This window comes from Polyodon spathula, chromosome 1 (assembly GCF_017654505.1).
Source record: "Polyodon spathula isolate WHYD16114869_AA chromosome 1, ASM1765450v1, whole genome shotgun sequence".
Taxonomy (NCBI): domain Eukaryota; kingdom Metazoa; phylum Chordata; class Actinopteri; order Acipenseriformes; family Polyodontidae; genus Polyodon; species Polyodon spathula.
The window spans coordinates 36,815,981-36,831,984 of record NC_054534.1 but is presented as its reverse complement, the minus strand read 5'-3'; the positions used below and the strand labels follow the sequence as shown (position 1 = coordinate 36,831,984).

Sequence of the window (16,004 nt, the reverse complement as noted above, 5' to 3'; positions counted from 1 at the left end):
TCATTGAAACTGATTATAGATAGATAGATAGATATATAGGTATAAATAGAGAGATATACACACACAGTGCCTATAGAAATTCTACACCCACTAACTTTTTTCACATTTTGTTGTGTCACTGCCTCAGAGTTTCATGCATTTAAATGAGGATTTTTTCCCCACTTCTCACACCATACTCCACACTGTTAAGGGGAAATTTTTTTTTTATTGAGAATTATATATTAAATACAAAACTGAAAGATCATAACTGGATAAGTCTCCACCCCCCTGAGTTAATATTTGGTGGAAGCACCTTTGGCAGCAATTACAGCTGTGAGTCTGTTGTGATTGGTCTTTAACAACTTTGCACACCTAGATTTGACAATATTTGACCATTGTTCTTTACAAAACTGTTCAAGCTCTGTCAAGTTCCTTGGGGAGTGTTGATGGACAGCAATCTTCAAGTCATACCACTAATTTTCAATAGGATTTAGGTCGGGGCTCTGACTGGGCCAATCAAGGTCATTTACCTTTTTGTTCCTTAGCCACTCCAGTGTAGCTTTGGCTGTGTTCTTTGGGTTGTTGTCATGCTGAAAGGTGAACTTCCTACCCAGTTTCAGCTTTCTTGCAGAGGGCAGCAGGTTTTCCTCAAGGATTTCTGTGTACTTTGCTCCATTCATTTTCCCTTCTATCCTCACAAGTGCGCGACTCTTTGCCGATGAGAAACATCCCCATAACATGATGCTGCCACCATTATGCTTCACAGTAGGGACGGTGTTCTTTGAGTGATGCGCTGTGTTGGGTTTGACATTTTTTTATACCCATCCCCTGATCTGTGCCTTTCAACAACTTTGTCCCGGAGTTCTTTTGGAAGCTCTTTGGTGCTCATGGTTGAGACTTTGCTTTGAAATGCACTACCCAGCAGAAGCAATTGGTTACACCTGAGCTAATTTAGAATTGCTATTACAAGGGGGGTGGACACTTATCCAAACAAGCTATTTCAGTTTTTTTTTTTTTTTTTCTTTTTTTTTAGTTAATTTTCTACAATTCTCTAGAATTTTTTTTCGCTTGGAAGTTGTGGGGTAGGATGTGTAGATAAATGAAAAAAACTAACTATTTTAATGCATTTTAATTCCAGGCTATAAGGCAACAAAAGGTGAATATTTTGAAAGGCCGTGTAGACTTTCTGTAGGCACTGTAATATATATATGAGAGGAAGAAACTTTGGTATGCTCAACCAGCTGCTGAAGTGGAAGAGTGAGGATGGAGAGTCTGCGTTTGCCCAGTGGAGGTGGGTTATCGAGGATTTGACACACACTCTACAATTCGGTTTCTCAGAGACTTTGGGTTCAATGGCCAAGAGTTGCGTTTCACGGTGAAGAACTTATCTGAAGCAGCAGAAAGGAGCAGCAACTGGCTGTGGTTGAGATGGAAAGATTCTGGATGGGGATCTCAGGCACAATAGAAAGAAAGCAATGCTGATGTACAGGTAAGTATGCTGGGCTGAGCTGAGTGGGGGATGGAGGGGGGTGATGCTGGCACTCCAGAATCTCTGTTGAGCCCTCTTGAGGTGTCATGGGTTAGTCAACGAAACAGAGGATGGAAGGTGCCCACTTGAAGACCCCAGAGATGTACCCTACTTGGTTCAATCCAAATGGTTGTCATGCTGATGCGCTGGGGAGACCGCACTGGGTTCATCCCCGGAGCCAGCATCGTTGCAGTTGTGTGTGCTGATGCGCTGGGGAGGCAAAGTGAGCTGATCCCTGGAGCCAGCATTACACTTCAGCAATCAACACCAGATAGGATATATACATCATCAAATGAAAAACAACGCAAATGGATGGAGATGCAGATGGATCACTAATTTTTAATGCAAAGCTACATCTTAGTTGGTGCTTATCTTGGCAAGAGCCAAGTTCAAATCAGCATGAAGTTCAACATCTACTCTCATGTAATGTAAATCATATATATATATATATATATATATATATATATACACATACATACATACATACATACATACATACATACACTTACCTAGCTTTCTGAAATCTGTCCCTTCTTACAGAGCTAAAGTACACATACTGTTCAGCAGTTGGAATATGTTCCCTTCATGTTAATATTTTAAAAGAGTATTCTTGATCTTTTTAACATGAATTAAATATAATTATTTTTCTCTTGTTACTTGATATTTACTTCTCTTTCTTATTTTTTAGTCTGTTATGAAGAAAATAGTCAAGAAAAATATTCTGTAGTAAAATAATTTCTTACCTGGTGTGGCAGGATGGCCGATGTGGTGATATGTGTGATGACAGGTTCCAGGAAAGCAGTACACAAATGGCAGGAATGAGGGGCAAAAACTGCATGGCTGTGCAATGTTTTATTAAACAACAAAATTAAGAGTTTTCAAAACACAAAATAAAAGGGCATAAGGGCCAAACAAAAGGGTTTCAAAACACAACAAAAAAATGTCTGTGGCTGGAGCCCAATTAATCAATAATTAACAATTAACAATTAGCCAGTTAAGGCTCCAGCCACATTCTCACATGTATTCGACAGGGAAGAATTTACCCCCCTCCCTGCCGATCAAAAACAAACAACAGTACAATCACAATAATTAATCAAATACAACTATACCTATACACAAACAAAAAATAACAATAATTATGATTAATAATATAGCACACATCATATAAAGGGAGGGGCACCCTGTCACACCTGGTTTCATATTAAAAATTATCCAATTTAAAAAATAAAAAAAAAAAACTACTAAAACAAAATGTTTTCATTTCTTTAGGCATTTTAAAAATGTTTTTATTTGGCTCATTTGAAATATATTTGAACTTTTCTTCTTGAAAATCAGGCTTTGGTATTGTTTAAAGCAGGTTTTTAATGGATTTGCTATCTGTTATATGTTTATTCCAACAATTGTTTTCAGGTGCCTTTGTGTGATGTAGTTGAAAAAATGGATGAGACATACTTTCAGGCCCTGTCAACTGAATTAGCTCTTTCATTCTTTGAGTTATGTGGTCATTACATTCCTTCTAATCCTGAGGTTTTCAATTGGATTTGGCTACCACTTGGAATGACATTAATTTAAAAAATCATCTGCTTTCACAACAAATGCTTCTGGTTATTGTCCTGCTGAAAGATTAAATCTTTGCCAGTTTCTCAGCAGATGGTTTTCAAATTATGCCATATACATGGAATGAGCCTTATTTCTGTGATTTGTGTGGGTCCTTCCTATTGTGTCTTCTTATACCCAGCTACTAGGAATGTTTTCAATGTGTGCTATTTAATCCAGTCATACATTTTGAAAGCTTCAGGAAGTATTTAGAAAAAAAAAAACACTACAGAGGATTATAGCAAATACATTCATTTAATGCTTTTCACTGCTCTTACACTGTTGAAATGCATTGTGAAATGTTAAAGGAGTCATTTTTTCTCCCTCTCTGCTTGCTTTGACTGTGCTTTAGGGTGATAGTAGCTGAGTAACTGATGTCTCCGGAAGAGGTTGTAAAAATCCTGGCAAGCTTTAAACTAATATAAACTATTACTGCTATCCATATTACTGCTAACATTAATAACTAAAATAATATGGTATTTCATGAACTTCCAAAGATAATACCAAGTACATAATATGTTTGTTGAACCTGTTAGATATTCAGTTCATTAATAAAACTATGTTTCATTTTCTATTTGACTTTTTTTTAAAGTTTGTAATAGTACACAAACAAAGACACTGTCCACGGGACTTCCTAGTTTTGTTTTTCTTTATATTTTTGATTCAGTGTTTTGAATTTATGGCAGCTATATCATTATTGTGATCGTTTTTATGATAGAAAGGTGAAAGTTTGCATTCCAAACCATATGCAGATCAGTCCTGCCGGTGAATATTGAATATTACTGGTGAATACCAGGGTAATTCATGATGATCAGCAAGATATTATCCAGTCTATAAACTGGTTTGACCTTTATGAATTTAAAACTGGTGTCTAGTGGCCACACAATCAGGTCCTGTGGGCATCTGTTGCAGTAAAGCAGTGGCAATTTGTCCCAAACAATACTATTTGCTTAGAGGTTGTAAAATTAAGTTAAAGCCAATAGGATACACACTGTGGTCAATTCAACACATGATCACCCTGTGTTCATCAATGCAATGTAAAGGGGAATACATTTTTTATTGGATAAGTTGGCGAAACTGTCCTTAGTAAACCTTTGGACGCATGTGAAATTAGTTTAGTGATCTCAACTTTACCACGTGGTTTGGCACTCTTGTCAGTCAATAATTGTAAGGTTGGCTGTAAACAGTTCTGTACTTGTAGCACTATATCATTATTAATACAGCATTTGGTATGACCTCCTTTTGTAGTTCATTAAATACCAAGGATTGTTTTATCTTCACCACTATTTATTAACTCAGTCTGGCAGTGCTGAATTGGAGTCAGAACAGTCTTCTGCTTGTGTCAATACTGGAAGCTGGGTGTGAAGCTGGAGTTTATAGACTAATATAGTGTGCCATCTTCTGGATAGCCACAGCTACTACAGATTCCTATAGATAATGCAATGATCGTGGATCTCACATCCCTGTAATTTAGAATGTTTTTCATCGACTGCCCATTTTGTTGCACTTTTTCATGTGGTTTCCAGTGACATCCCCCGTACAGATTACAATCTGATACCCTGTCCTTTTCAACCTTGCTGGCTAGACATCTGAATCTGTTTGCCTGGAAGTAGGCAGCCCCACCTTCACATATTTGGTGGATGAGGGATCTTTCGCAATATCTCAAATTTAAAAATAAATAAATAAATAAATAAATCCACTCTGTGGAGCCACTACAATACTGGTATTTTGATCGGCTCAAGCGCTTTCTGTTTTTTTTTTTGTTTGTTTTGGTTTTTTTTCACCTTTTGAATGCAATATTATTTGATTATTATTATCATGCTTTCTGAATTGTCTTATTTTTTTTCGCTAAGAAATTAAAATTCAATAAACAGACTTTCAAAACCACATCAATGATTCACATTGTCAAAACTTTTAGCAAAATCCCTTAATGTTAAGAATGGTAACTCTTGTCTCCTTCTGATAGCCTTAAGAAAAAAAAAAAAAAAAACTCCTAGTTGAGGTTTCAATATTAGTTAAAAGTCCTGTTTAGCAGTGAAAAAAAAAGTTTATCCTGGCCAACTTTAAATTATTATGAACTATTACTGCTATCCATGAAATATTCAAGAACAATAGCTTGTCCAACTGCACCACCTAATGACATTCTATTGCAATAGCAAAAGACAAAATAAAACTACATCATACAGCCTTCATTTGTGAGTTCAAGTTTGTGAATTTGGCCTTTTGAGTGCTACTGCAGTACTTCATGTCTTTGTCAAAGCTCCAGAATAGTTATATATTTATTTAATTGAAGACAAAAATAAAATGAATTTTGCAATGAGACAATGAGATAAATTGTATTGAAAAAGGTAGAACACAAGGTGCTCACTTGGATTCAAAACTGCCCTCTGTCTCTGGGTGTAAAGGGTAGTTTATGGACAAATCTAACTCTCAGCAGTGTAATCAGAAGGCAACTGGTTAGTATGTGATCTTGAGGCACAGACTGCTAATGAACTTAAACAGCATAATTTTTAATTCTACTGCAGCTCATTGATTTTGCCCATTTTATTGTACTTTTTGGTGTGGTTTAAAGCATATATATCACATATATATATCACATATATAGTGTACATATATATATATATATATATATATATATATATATATATATATATATATATATATATATATATATATATATATCAGTAAAACTCATCCACCACGAACGTTCTATACAGTATAATAAATGTTTACTTGTGTTCACAGTTCGTGCATGTAGCTAGGATCTCCAGCCTAGCTGAAAACAAGTGCCAAGCCACATAAAAGCTGATACTGAGAAGAAGAAAAAATCAGCATTGGAACCACAGAACACAGAACCCTGAACCAGTATGATTGCAAACAGTTTAATTTGAATACAATTCAGGTCTAACAAGCTAATGATCTTTAAATTTGGAAAGAACCTTCTAGATCAGGGCTACTCAACCCTGGTCCTGGAGGGCCACTGTCCCTCCTGTTTTTTTTTTTCTCTAACTGTACACTAAATTGAATAACTGGACCAATTAAACTTCTAATAAGCAATTCATTAGTCCAATTAAGTAATTTAAGGTACAATTGGAACAAAAACCAGAAGGGGCAGCAGCCCTCCAGGACCAGGGTTGAGTAGCCCTTAGATCAGTGTTAAACATGCAAAGCTATACACACTCCGCCACTTTAAATGAGCCCTTAATGTAATGTAAATAAGGGACAAAAATGGTACATTTTTCAAATATATGCCTTAAAAAAACAAAAATGCTTTTATCTAATATTTCTGTGTATGTGACAATATAATGTAGATGTAACAAAGGGTGATAAACATTGGGGTTAGCATTAAATTACATCTTTTATAATTTTACTCAAGAAAGCTATAATAATATTTGGATATTAAGACCCTGTTCAAATGTTTATATGCAGGTAAATAAATAAATAAACCAAACAAACCCAAAAAATAAAATGTTGTTAAATTGAGTCAAGTTAAAGGTAGAAACACAAGAATGCATTGTTCAACACAAAAGCAGTTTTGTTTGGTACTAGTTACAGTAGAATGCCTGTAGAACAGCAAAGTCTCTCAAAGGTTGTGTATATAAGCAGATCTATCTTCAATTCAACTTGGGTTATTGTCTTTCATGTTCAGAATCTGCAGCAGGTAGTCTGTCATCTTAAATAAAGAATAAAAAGAAGGCCATTAAAAGGAGGTAGAAAAGACAGTTTACAACTAGTCAGTAGATTCTATTATATATTCTTCATGGCTGTCTCAACATGTTCTACTTCATTGTTTAGTTTTTTGACCAATGAATAAACTAATTTCAAGACCATCAGAAAATAGGAAAACAGGTCCAACAGGATAATATATTAGTCAATACATTACAGAATAACAGGTATACGTACAACCTTTTAAAACTTATACATACCTAGCAAAAATCACCCAAAAAATGGGATTATACAGTTTTTGCTTGTTAAATTTCGAGTAATTGTCCCACAACGAACAATTTTTTTCAATTACAATACAATGGAGGGAAAGCCAGCCACTAGCAACCTTTCTGAGCATTCTTACTAGAGCTTAAGCTGAAGCAATTATAAAAGCCACTTCCCTTAATATTTTAGGTGTGGGAGTTCGACGGATCAAGTCATCAAGCTCTGTTGTACAAAATAGTGTTGTACAAAATCATGAGGCAGTTCTAACTACTTCTATTGACCGTTTACTTCTACGTATACACCAGTATTCTTTGGATAAATAAATATGTGTGTCACCGGATAACTACTACACACGTACTGGTCCGGTAAACCCTGACCCAAACCTAACTTGGTTTGAGGGCTCGCTGCCTGGCCAACTTGATGAGGCAGAGACCCTCAAAAAGAACAAGCAGGTATCAATGTCGTGAGTAGTACTGGATATAGCTCACTTGAAGGTTTAGCCAACCTTTGACAAGGAGAGTTCGGGAAATAAACCTCCGGGAATCCATGGGGGTAACTTAAAAAGGTTATGATTGGAGGGAACAAACTATTTGGGAATGGGCCTCCTCGCAGTGACTGCATATGTGAAGGAAGTTACAGGCAGAGTAAGAGCAGATTCCTTCATTTAAATTGTTACAAATCTGGCAGCCCCCAGAGAATGTATTACTGTGGCCCTGGCCATCTTTTGATCTGGATGGGATGAAAGAATGAGGAGAATTGAAAGGGAGGGGCATGAGGGGATGGGGTGGAGGGTCAGTAAGGGAGCAGTGGAACCACATACAGAACATGCTAGGAGCTGGAGACCTGTGAAAAAACGGGAGACTATGCGTTGGTCCAGGGTGCCCAGTGAATCCTCTGGTTCCATTGCTGGAGAGAAGGCTTTGTGGTATTTGAAAAAAATGGGAACCTCTGAATCTAACAGATAGATCTAGAATTATGGACAAATAATCATCAAGCTCACGCCAGCGGTCAAGGTAGAACTGGCAAATGATATCCTTGAAATGGCTGAAAGATAAAATGAACTCAAAAATGTTGAGTGTTTTGAATAAGTGAGAGTAAAGGGTTTTAAGTGGAACCTGAAAGGTTAGATGGAGGTACAGGGGGGGCATGTTGGACAACAGTGGCAGGCGCTGAAGCCCCAGCATGGATTGCGGGAGCAACAGTTCCTGACTGTGAAACAGCCTCTGGATCCAATGCTCAGAAACAGCTGAATGAGCCTTCTATTGACTGGTGCTAAGAAGGTCCCGCCTTTGGCATCTTCCAGATATAGAAGCAGAGTTTTGTGGAGTTGGGGCAGTGGGCATGGGGCGAGCTGGAAAGTAAAAGTGTCGGGCTTTGTACATTGTTGTTATTATCAATAAACACCCCTGTACCTGAAAGTAATTGTCTGTGTGTTTTGTACCTGCACTGCACTGCACTCACCTGTATCCACTCACCACTTTGCCACAGTTCTCCATCGTGTGTGCAGGTATGATGAAATCACAATGGTGAAGAGGGTATTTATAGTGCTGACAATCTTAATTAGCTAATGCGTAAATTGAATGATTCAATTTGGTGACAAGGAGATTGGTGTCTGACCCTCCTCCCGAACTTTAGTTATAAACTTAATTTAAAGCATGGAAGTTTCCAGTCTGTATGAATTGAAAATCAGATTTCTTAAAGAGTGAGGCATGAGAAATCAATTTTTATAGGATTAGTGCTTAAACAATAAAACTATGAATTAGACTAGGGCAAACTTTAGATTCATTGTTATAGCTGTCACACACTGACAGATTGTTGTGAAGAAAATGATATAATAAATATTTGCTAATGACAATTATAAATCTACTAATTGCTACTTGGGGAAATTAGACCCCAATTGCAATGGGTCTGTCACCTCTACCAGACTACACATCTCACCACTCTAAGGAAATAATATGGTGACATCTTTTAGAGTGACCCATCATTCTCCCCTTGATTTTCTCCTAAATGTAGAATGCCTAGTTGCGTTCCCTCACCAAAGCAACTCCCCACATCAGCTAACAAGAAATTAAGATTAGTGGGCATCCTGTTTAAACCAAGGACATTGACAGCAGATGGAGGAGAAAGGTTAGAAAGGTGTCTGTTTACACTGTGAGGTAACAGTCCCTACAGACTTTGCTCACTAAACCACGGAAGTGCCTAAGCCAAGGCAACAATCCCTGTGGCATCCCCAGCACAGATGTGCACCTTCGCAAAGCTAGGGCACGAACCTGTGCTCACCTCTCTATGACTCACCCTGCACACCATACAGTCATGCGTTCAACAGGTGAACCACTTAGGGTAATATATTTGATTTAAGCAATGTGTTTTTATTGTAGTGCTTTCACTATTTGTTTTCCTTTTTCTTCTCTGACTTACCAGTCAGTGGATTACAAACATGCATTTATGTACCTCAAAGGGAGTCTTCTTAAAATGTAGCATATGATGCAGTATATAAACAGAATATCAGTGTAGTCAGACTTTAAATTCTGCACCCACCTCCTTTAAGTTGTTGTTTTTGGTGGTGGGGTCTGCTGCCTCCCACTCTTTCTTTCTGTTGAGCAGAATCTCTTGTCTTAAAAGCTGGGCATTCTGACTGTCCTTCACATCCAACAACCTTATCAAGTTTTTGACAAGTTCAGACCACTGCAAGTATCCTTCAAGCTGTTTGACTTCTTCTGGTGCAGATGAGTAGATCACATTTTCATCATCCTCATAACCAAAAGGCAAGCCAATGCTCTTCTTCCCCATCAAATGACCTAGAAGAATAGAGATGGATTAAAACATATCACAATGATGGTAAATAAATCATGATATGGAGATAAAAAGTATTTCAAATCTGGCTGTAGTTGGATATAGAAGTGTTGAGTGTTTCTGGATTAGGCCATCAACCCCTTATTTTTCTGAGGTATCCCATGATAATCACAGAAATGGTGTTGATGCAATCCTGGGCGATTCCCCAGTGCTGTAAAATGATCTAAAAAAATCTACTTATGGTTTACTATCAGTCTCGCAAATTTTCATTCAGTTGTTGTTGATTGTCCCATAAAGGCTTTATAAAGACTTTGAAAGTGTAAATTGAAATTATAAATAAACCCAACACTCAGGGAACCTTTTCAGATGCTTCAAGTTTAGGATAAAGATTAGTTCTGACTCCAGTAATCAGTTTGCAAAGACAGGGCTGCTTTTATTGATGAAGCACTTCTGGCAAGATCATTTTGCACCATATTTCCCCTGTCAGATATCTGTCAACATTCAACAGTATTTTATTATTTTTTTTTTTGCATAATGCAGTTTACACATTGACAGCCTCATCTTTAGTGATGTAGTCAAATTTGCATACATTTCCTGATTCCTGTATCATAATTGTAAACAAGCCATAAAGCTGATGTGTATATCCTAATCAATTTATTCATTTTCCTTTTCAGTGCCAGCAACTCCATTCAAAATGATTGACACTATTATTTATTCATCTCCCTTTCCAATTATGTCTCTTAACATTTCCTGCCCTTTCTAGTCTGGCGGTTGAAACAACCCTGAGATACTAGATGGTGTGTCTACCTCATTTTCTGACTTGGAAAGTTTGGTTTTGTGTATTTCAGCTGATCACTTAAGCTAAAGTGTGTTTAAATGTCGAACAGCCTTAACTACCAACAGTTAGTGAGGAATCATTTTGGGGGTTTCCAAGGCAAATCTGTTGTAAAGCATTTGGGGGAATTATTATAATTATACATGTTCCAAATACAGAAGAGAAAGCACATATTACATATAAATGTGTTGCAGCTTAAAGAATACAAAACAGCAGGTAATATGCCAGGTATCAACCAGATCTAAATCCAGCCTTATCTTATTGACCATGCACTCCCAAAGCTATACTCCCAAACCACTACACAAAAGAGACCGTTTTTCTTTGAAGGTGCAGTTAGAGAGCTTGTAACTTTATCTCAGCTGCAGAATCCAGCAGTGCATTGCACAACATTGCTATTACATTAGGTCCGGTGACAAGTGAAATTGAAATTAAATGAATTTAATTCCACTTAACAGACCTTTCCATTCCCTTCATTTCCTTTAATGCTCCCTTAAACCCGACGCACACTACCTAAATAATAAACAATCAACATGCATTGAAACCATGTGAGTGCCATTCACTGATTCACAATCATGTTTTCAACATGTGATAATCATGTATTATTTAGGTATTAGTCCTCGTGAAGAAAGAGGATGATAATCCACTATCCTGAAAGACGCTGATTCTATTCTTGACTTTAAAATTCACAAAAACACTATCAGCTCATTTATCAAAATGTGCAATTTTAGATTTTAGAGTTTTACAACAAATGGTAACATTGTTGTGCTAATTGAGTAGCTAGTGATGGTTTAGACACATTTAAAATGAGTATCGTATCTGAAGAGGCTTTTCCATTTGAAATGATTTGAAATAAACCGATAAAGACCTCTATGATATTTATCTAAGTACCATACTGGTCTGACTAACGGAATTGTGAGGCATCAATACAAGCATTAGAACAATAGGCAATTTTAGTGAGTGAGTTTTCATTATCAGACAACATTTAAACTTCCCATTAATATGAAGTGTAAGACACAGGTCATAAACACGCAGCAGCTGTGTCATGCAATAGAAATCTAGAACTGTTATAGAAAGCCATATTCCTATATATCAGTTAGGTTGTTTATATAATTTTTCAATAATGGTTGAAACAATACAAATCCATCCTTTATTCTGTGTGGCCATACACCAACGGGTATAAAGCCATCGGGCAAATGAACCCTGCTGTGGAAAGCAATCACACACGGAGACGTTTGTGCGGGTAGCTGCAAAGTCAACTCATTTGTGATTTTTCTCTTTATGTCTTTGTGCCCAAGAGATCAGCACCTTGGAGAGGGCAGAGTGGCTGGACCCTACCTTGTCCTTCACTGTGCTTTCAAAAGCAAACGATTCGTGGGATGTAATGATCTGTGTATCTCAGCACAGGGTGACTTCTGTATTTTTATTTTTGTTTTGGAGTAAAGCAGTGAACTCCTAATATTAACCAAAAATATGTTTAATATAACTGAACATTTACTACAAAATGTGAATAGGGTGGCTCATTTAAAAAACAGAAAACTATTATTTAGGTCAGACAATAAGCTGTTCCAATAATGTGATAATGCAAGTGAATGGGCATTTACAAAAAACAATCTGTAACTTTCAATAATGTATAGTTTATATTAGATTTTAGATTTTAAACTGAAAATGTTGATGTTTGTATCATACAGAGTTCAAAAAATAAGGTCACAGATTATCCAGCAGTGTGTGTGTGTGTGTGTGTGTGTGTGTGTGTGTGTGTGTGTGTGTGTGTGTGTGTGTGTATCTACCTACCTATCTATCTATCTATCTATCTATCTATCTATCTATCTATCTATCTATCTATATATATATATATATCTATCTATCTATCTATCTATCTATATATATATATATATATATATATATATATAAAAAAGATATTCGAAATGTTTACAGTCTTCAGAAGTTAATACACTGTAGGCATGGTTTAAGAATGCTTCCCTTATTACAGGACCATCTGGTGTGCAATTAAAAATGGAAACATAGTCATGTGAAACATGACCATTGTATTCCAAATCTATCAACAAAAATATGAGTAATACAATTTTCTATGGAAAAAAAAATATGTACTACTTCTCAGACAGGCTGCCTCTAATAATATATTATTGGGCTCTTCATATCCAATAATCTTAAAGGATCTGGATTGTACACTTGGCTGTCTAAAATGAACTAAAATGAAGATAATTTGACATAATACTAAACCTATTATCACCCTATTAACTTGAATCTACTTTTAGGCATTGATTTAGCTGTGTCTCGTGGGTAACAATGATGGATGCAGGCTATAAGAAAATTTACTCCGTATGAAAAATGTTTTGTCAGGTATGGTTAGAGTTTAAATGCAATATATTTTAATGTTGTTTTAATACCACAACAGTACAATGAAATCCAGGAGAACTAAAATAAATCAGTGTTTCTTAAAAGTAATCTGACTGGGGGACTATGCCATGCAAATAAAAACATAAATAAATAAAATCCATTCTTAACAGTTCTTAACCTGCTTTGGTGTTTGAATTGTCACAATGACCAAACTGCAATGGTATATCGTTATGCTGCGCCACGCCTACACAGTGAATGCAGTTTGTGCTCTGTAATTTTTGTCTTCAATGTGAAGTCGTTTACTCAGTTCCTCAAATGGGTGGCAGTGAAGCGCTACACCTTGATCCCCGTGGTGAACATCTGTAATATGCAGGTAAGTGGAGTTTACAAGACCATACAAACACAATATAATTAGATTACTTACAAGCTGATACCATACAACTGGCGATTCAACCGCTTTAAATACGAATAGCACTTTGTTAAACGCATGTATCATATTGTAAAAAGGCGCATTTTATAATCATGAACAGTTAGGTTATGTGTAGCCCATATTTTAGAATAATTCATAAAGATTGTTGCAGTTTAACATTATTATTATTATTATTATTATTATTATTATTATTATTATTATTATTATTATTATTATTATTATTATTATTATTATTGCTATAGCTTTTATAATTATTAATAGTAGGTCTATTTGTATTATTTTTGTAAGCATCAAGACATATGTTCAACATTATTGTCACTTTTCATTGACAAACTAATTTTACAAACTGAATAAATCCCCGTTTTAAAATGATACACACCTACCCTTGCCCCCCGCCCAAAAAGAAGAAAATTGGTAACTTCACTTACCTACAGCCCAGTGGCTGCCTCTCGGGTACATTTTAGTAAGAGGTGCTTCGTTTTGCACTGGGACGGCAGATCCGAAGTGGGTCCCACAGATAACTACCCCTAAAACTATCAAAGAAAGCACAGAACGATATTTCCAAACGGTAAATTGGGCACCCATTGTTGCTTTTCTTTTTTCTTTTTTTACCAAGTGTGATGTAATACGAGCCTTCTGCCTAATGTTGCTGCTGAAGGTATGCGCTGCTACCTCCCTTACAATGATCTGAATTTATAAGAAATCGTGACGAAATCGAGTGTCAAAATAACCCTGACGTTTGTTTTGAGTACACTTTTCTATTAGATCTAAGGTAGAACAGTACGTCGTGGAGGGGGGGCGGTGGGGGGCGTAGTGTCTTTACATTTGGTGCTCGCCTCTGGGACATCGCTTCACTGCCTTACAATTTGGCGATGACACCAAATAAAGAAAATCTACAATCATTTGTTATATGTGGCATTTTTCATTGGTGTAGCTTATTGTGCTTTTGTAAAATCTTATTGAAAGCTGTCAACATGTTTACATCAGCATGGCAATGTTTCGTGAATCAGGCTATTATTAAAGGTGTTAACAGCTCCTGGTATTGCTACGTTTATTAACACCGGGGTATTTGAGTTAATAATCTTAGCACAATATTTGAAACACGTCAGCAATGACTTTTGGGACCATTTGCACGGACCATACATTTATGAATGCTCATTATATTGAAGAAATCTCTCTGTTATTAAACCACTACACTTTTCTCCTGCAAATTGATAGTCTAAATGAAATGTTATACTGCGTTTCAGATCATGTGATTAATAATCTTACTGACTGACAACACTATGGGGAGGTTATTCATTGTACACTTCTCTATCGTTTTTTTTTTTTTTTTTTTTTTTTTTGGTTTTCGTTTTTTTGCTCCTGCACGTTTCACATATCACGCAATAAAATAACCTATTCAATGGTTATAATTACAACCTGCAAGTTAAGACACCCACAGTGCGCAATGCTCAGAATGTACAATATCAATCTATCGCAATAAAATACTTAATCTAAAATAACCTCTTTAATAAGACATCTTTAATGTTTGGAATATATCAGACGCAACAATTCAAAAATAATTTATTTTATTAAGAGCTACAACACACTGACGTTTGCTGACAGTATAAGAAAAATCTGTTTTGTGTCTGGGGACTTATCTCTTGGACTTATCGCTGTTATGTTCTAATTCTATGCTGTATAGGATGCAGGGCAGTTAAGTAACATTTTGCCTACATTTATTTAAGAACAAGAAAGTCTAAAATAATAATTGAATTGTGTTCACCAATCACAATACTGTATTTCAAAAAAGGACACTCGGTATTTCAATATATGTCTGATATTATCAAATTCTCATAGATATTATCTTCATGTGTAAACAGACATCTTCCCTGGGTAATGGTATCTTGAATTCTGGTAGTTGAACAAAAAATGCAAAACTTTGTACATACATTCAGGAAGAGAAGCAATTACTGTAATTTACCAATTAAACTTACATTAATTTAGTCAAACTGTCAACAAAGTGAATTCAATTGTTATATATTGATTAAGTGATCTGTGGTAGACCTCATCTCAATGGATCCCTGACAACCCCCAAATCGCTTCTTGATGGGGTAACTCTTTACTGACATTTCATTGAGAGACAAGAATTGCCTTTCCAACTATAAATTACAGCTGTATATTACATTTTAAAGATGAAAATCCAAACAGTCACATGACCAATGGCAAAGGGTGCTTATTGGACTACGATTATGCCAAAGCCACATTCCACATAACAGCACTATAACAGATATACTGTATAAAGTTGGAATGTGTTTATACAGCCTATATAGCAAATAGTCTTGGCAATATAAGGTGTTAAAACAGCAAATTTAACAAAACATGCAGGCTTAATGTAAGCACACCATATTTGACAGCTAAGCTTCTGTAAGCAAGGTCTGGACAATGAATAAACTTTTTGGGGTGCTTTTTTAAAGGAAAAATATTTACTTCTCATTTGAATAATTATTTTCTTGACAGTCCCTTGTCCTCAGTTTCTCATTGAGCTGAGTGAGCTGAAGGTGGGACAATGTACT

The 16,004-nt window shown here is 36.1% G+C and overlaps 1 protein-coding gene across 1 annotated transcript; it reads right to left on the bottom strand.

Moving 5' to 3' along the window:
* Positions 1 to 6,442: 6,442 nt before the first annotated feature.
* LOC121295907 (gastrin-releasing peptide) lies at positions 6,443 to 14,100 on the bottom strand. The gene is made up of 3 exons (XM_041221060.1): positions 13,878 to 14,100; positions 9,572 to 9,831; positions 6,443 to 6,776 (listed from the first exon to the last, which is right to left on the bottom strand). Exons 1-3 carry the CDS (start codon positions 14,032 to 14,034, stop codon positions 6,723 to 6,725), a joined length of 471 nt encoding a protein of 156 aa, XP_041076994.1. The 5' UTR covers positions 14,035 to 14,100; the 3' UTR covers positions 6,443 to 6,722.
* Between the last annotated feature and the right edge of the window lie 1,904 nt (positions 14,101 to 16,004).

Bases quoted from the DNA above. Each gene is read 5' to 3' on its own strand.
- LOC121295907 (XM_041221060.1), bottom strand. From the start codon at position 14,034: ATGGGTGCCCAATTTACCGTTTGGAAATATCGTTCTGTGCTTTCTTTG. The intron at 9,832-13,877 runs GTAAGTGAAGTT...CTATTCTTCTAG, and splicing joins AGGCAGCCACTGGGCTGTAG to GTCATTTGATGGGGAAGAAG. The intron at 6,777-9,571 runs GTGGGTGCAGAA...TCTTTATTTAAG, and splicing joins AAAACAACAACTTAAAGGAG to ATGACAGACTACCTGCTGCA.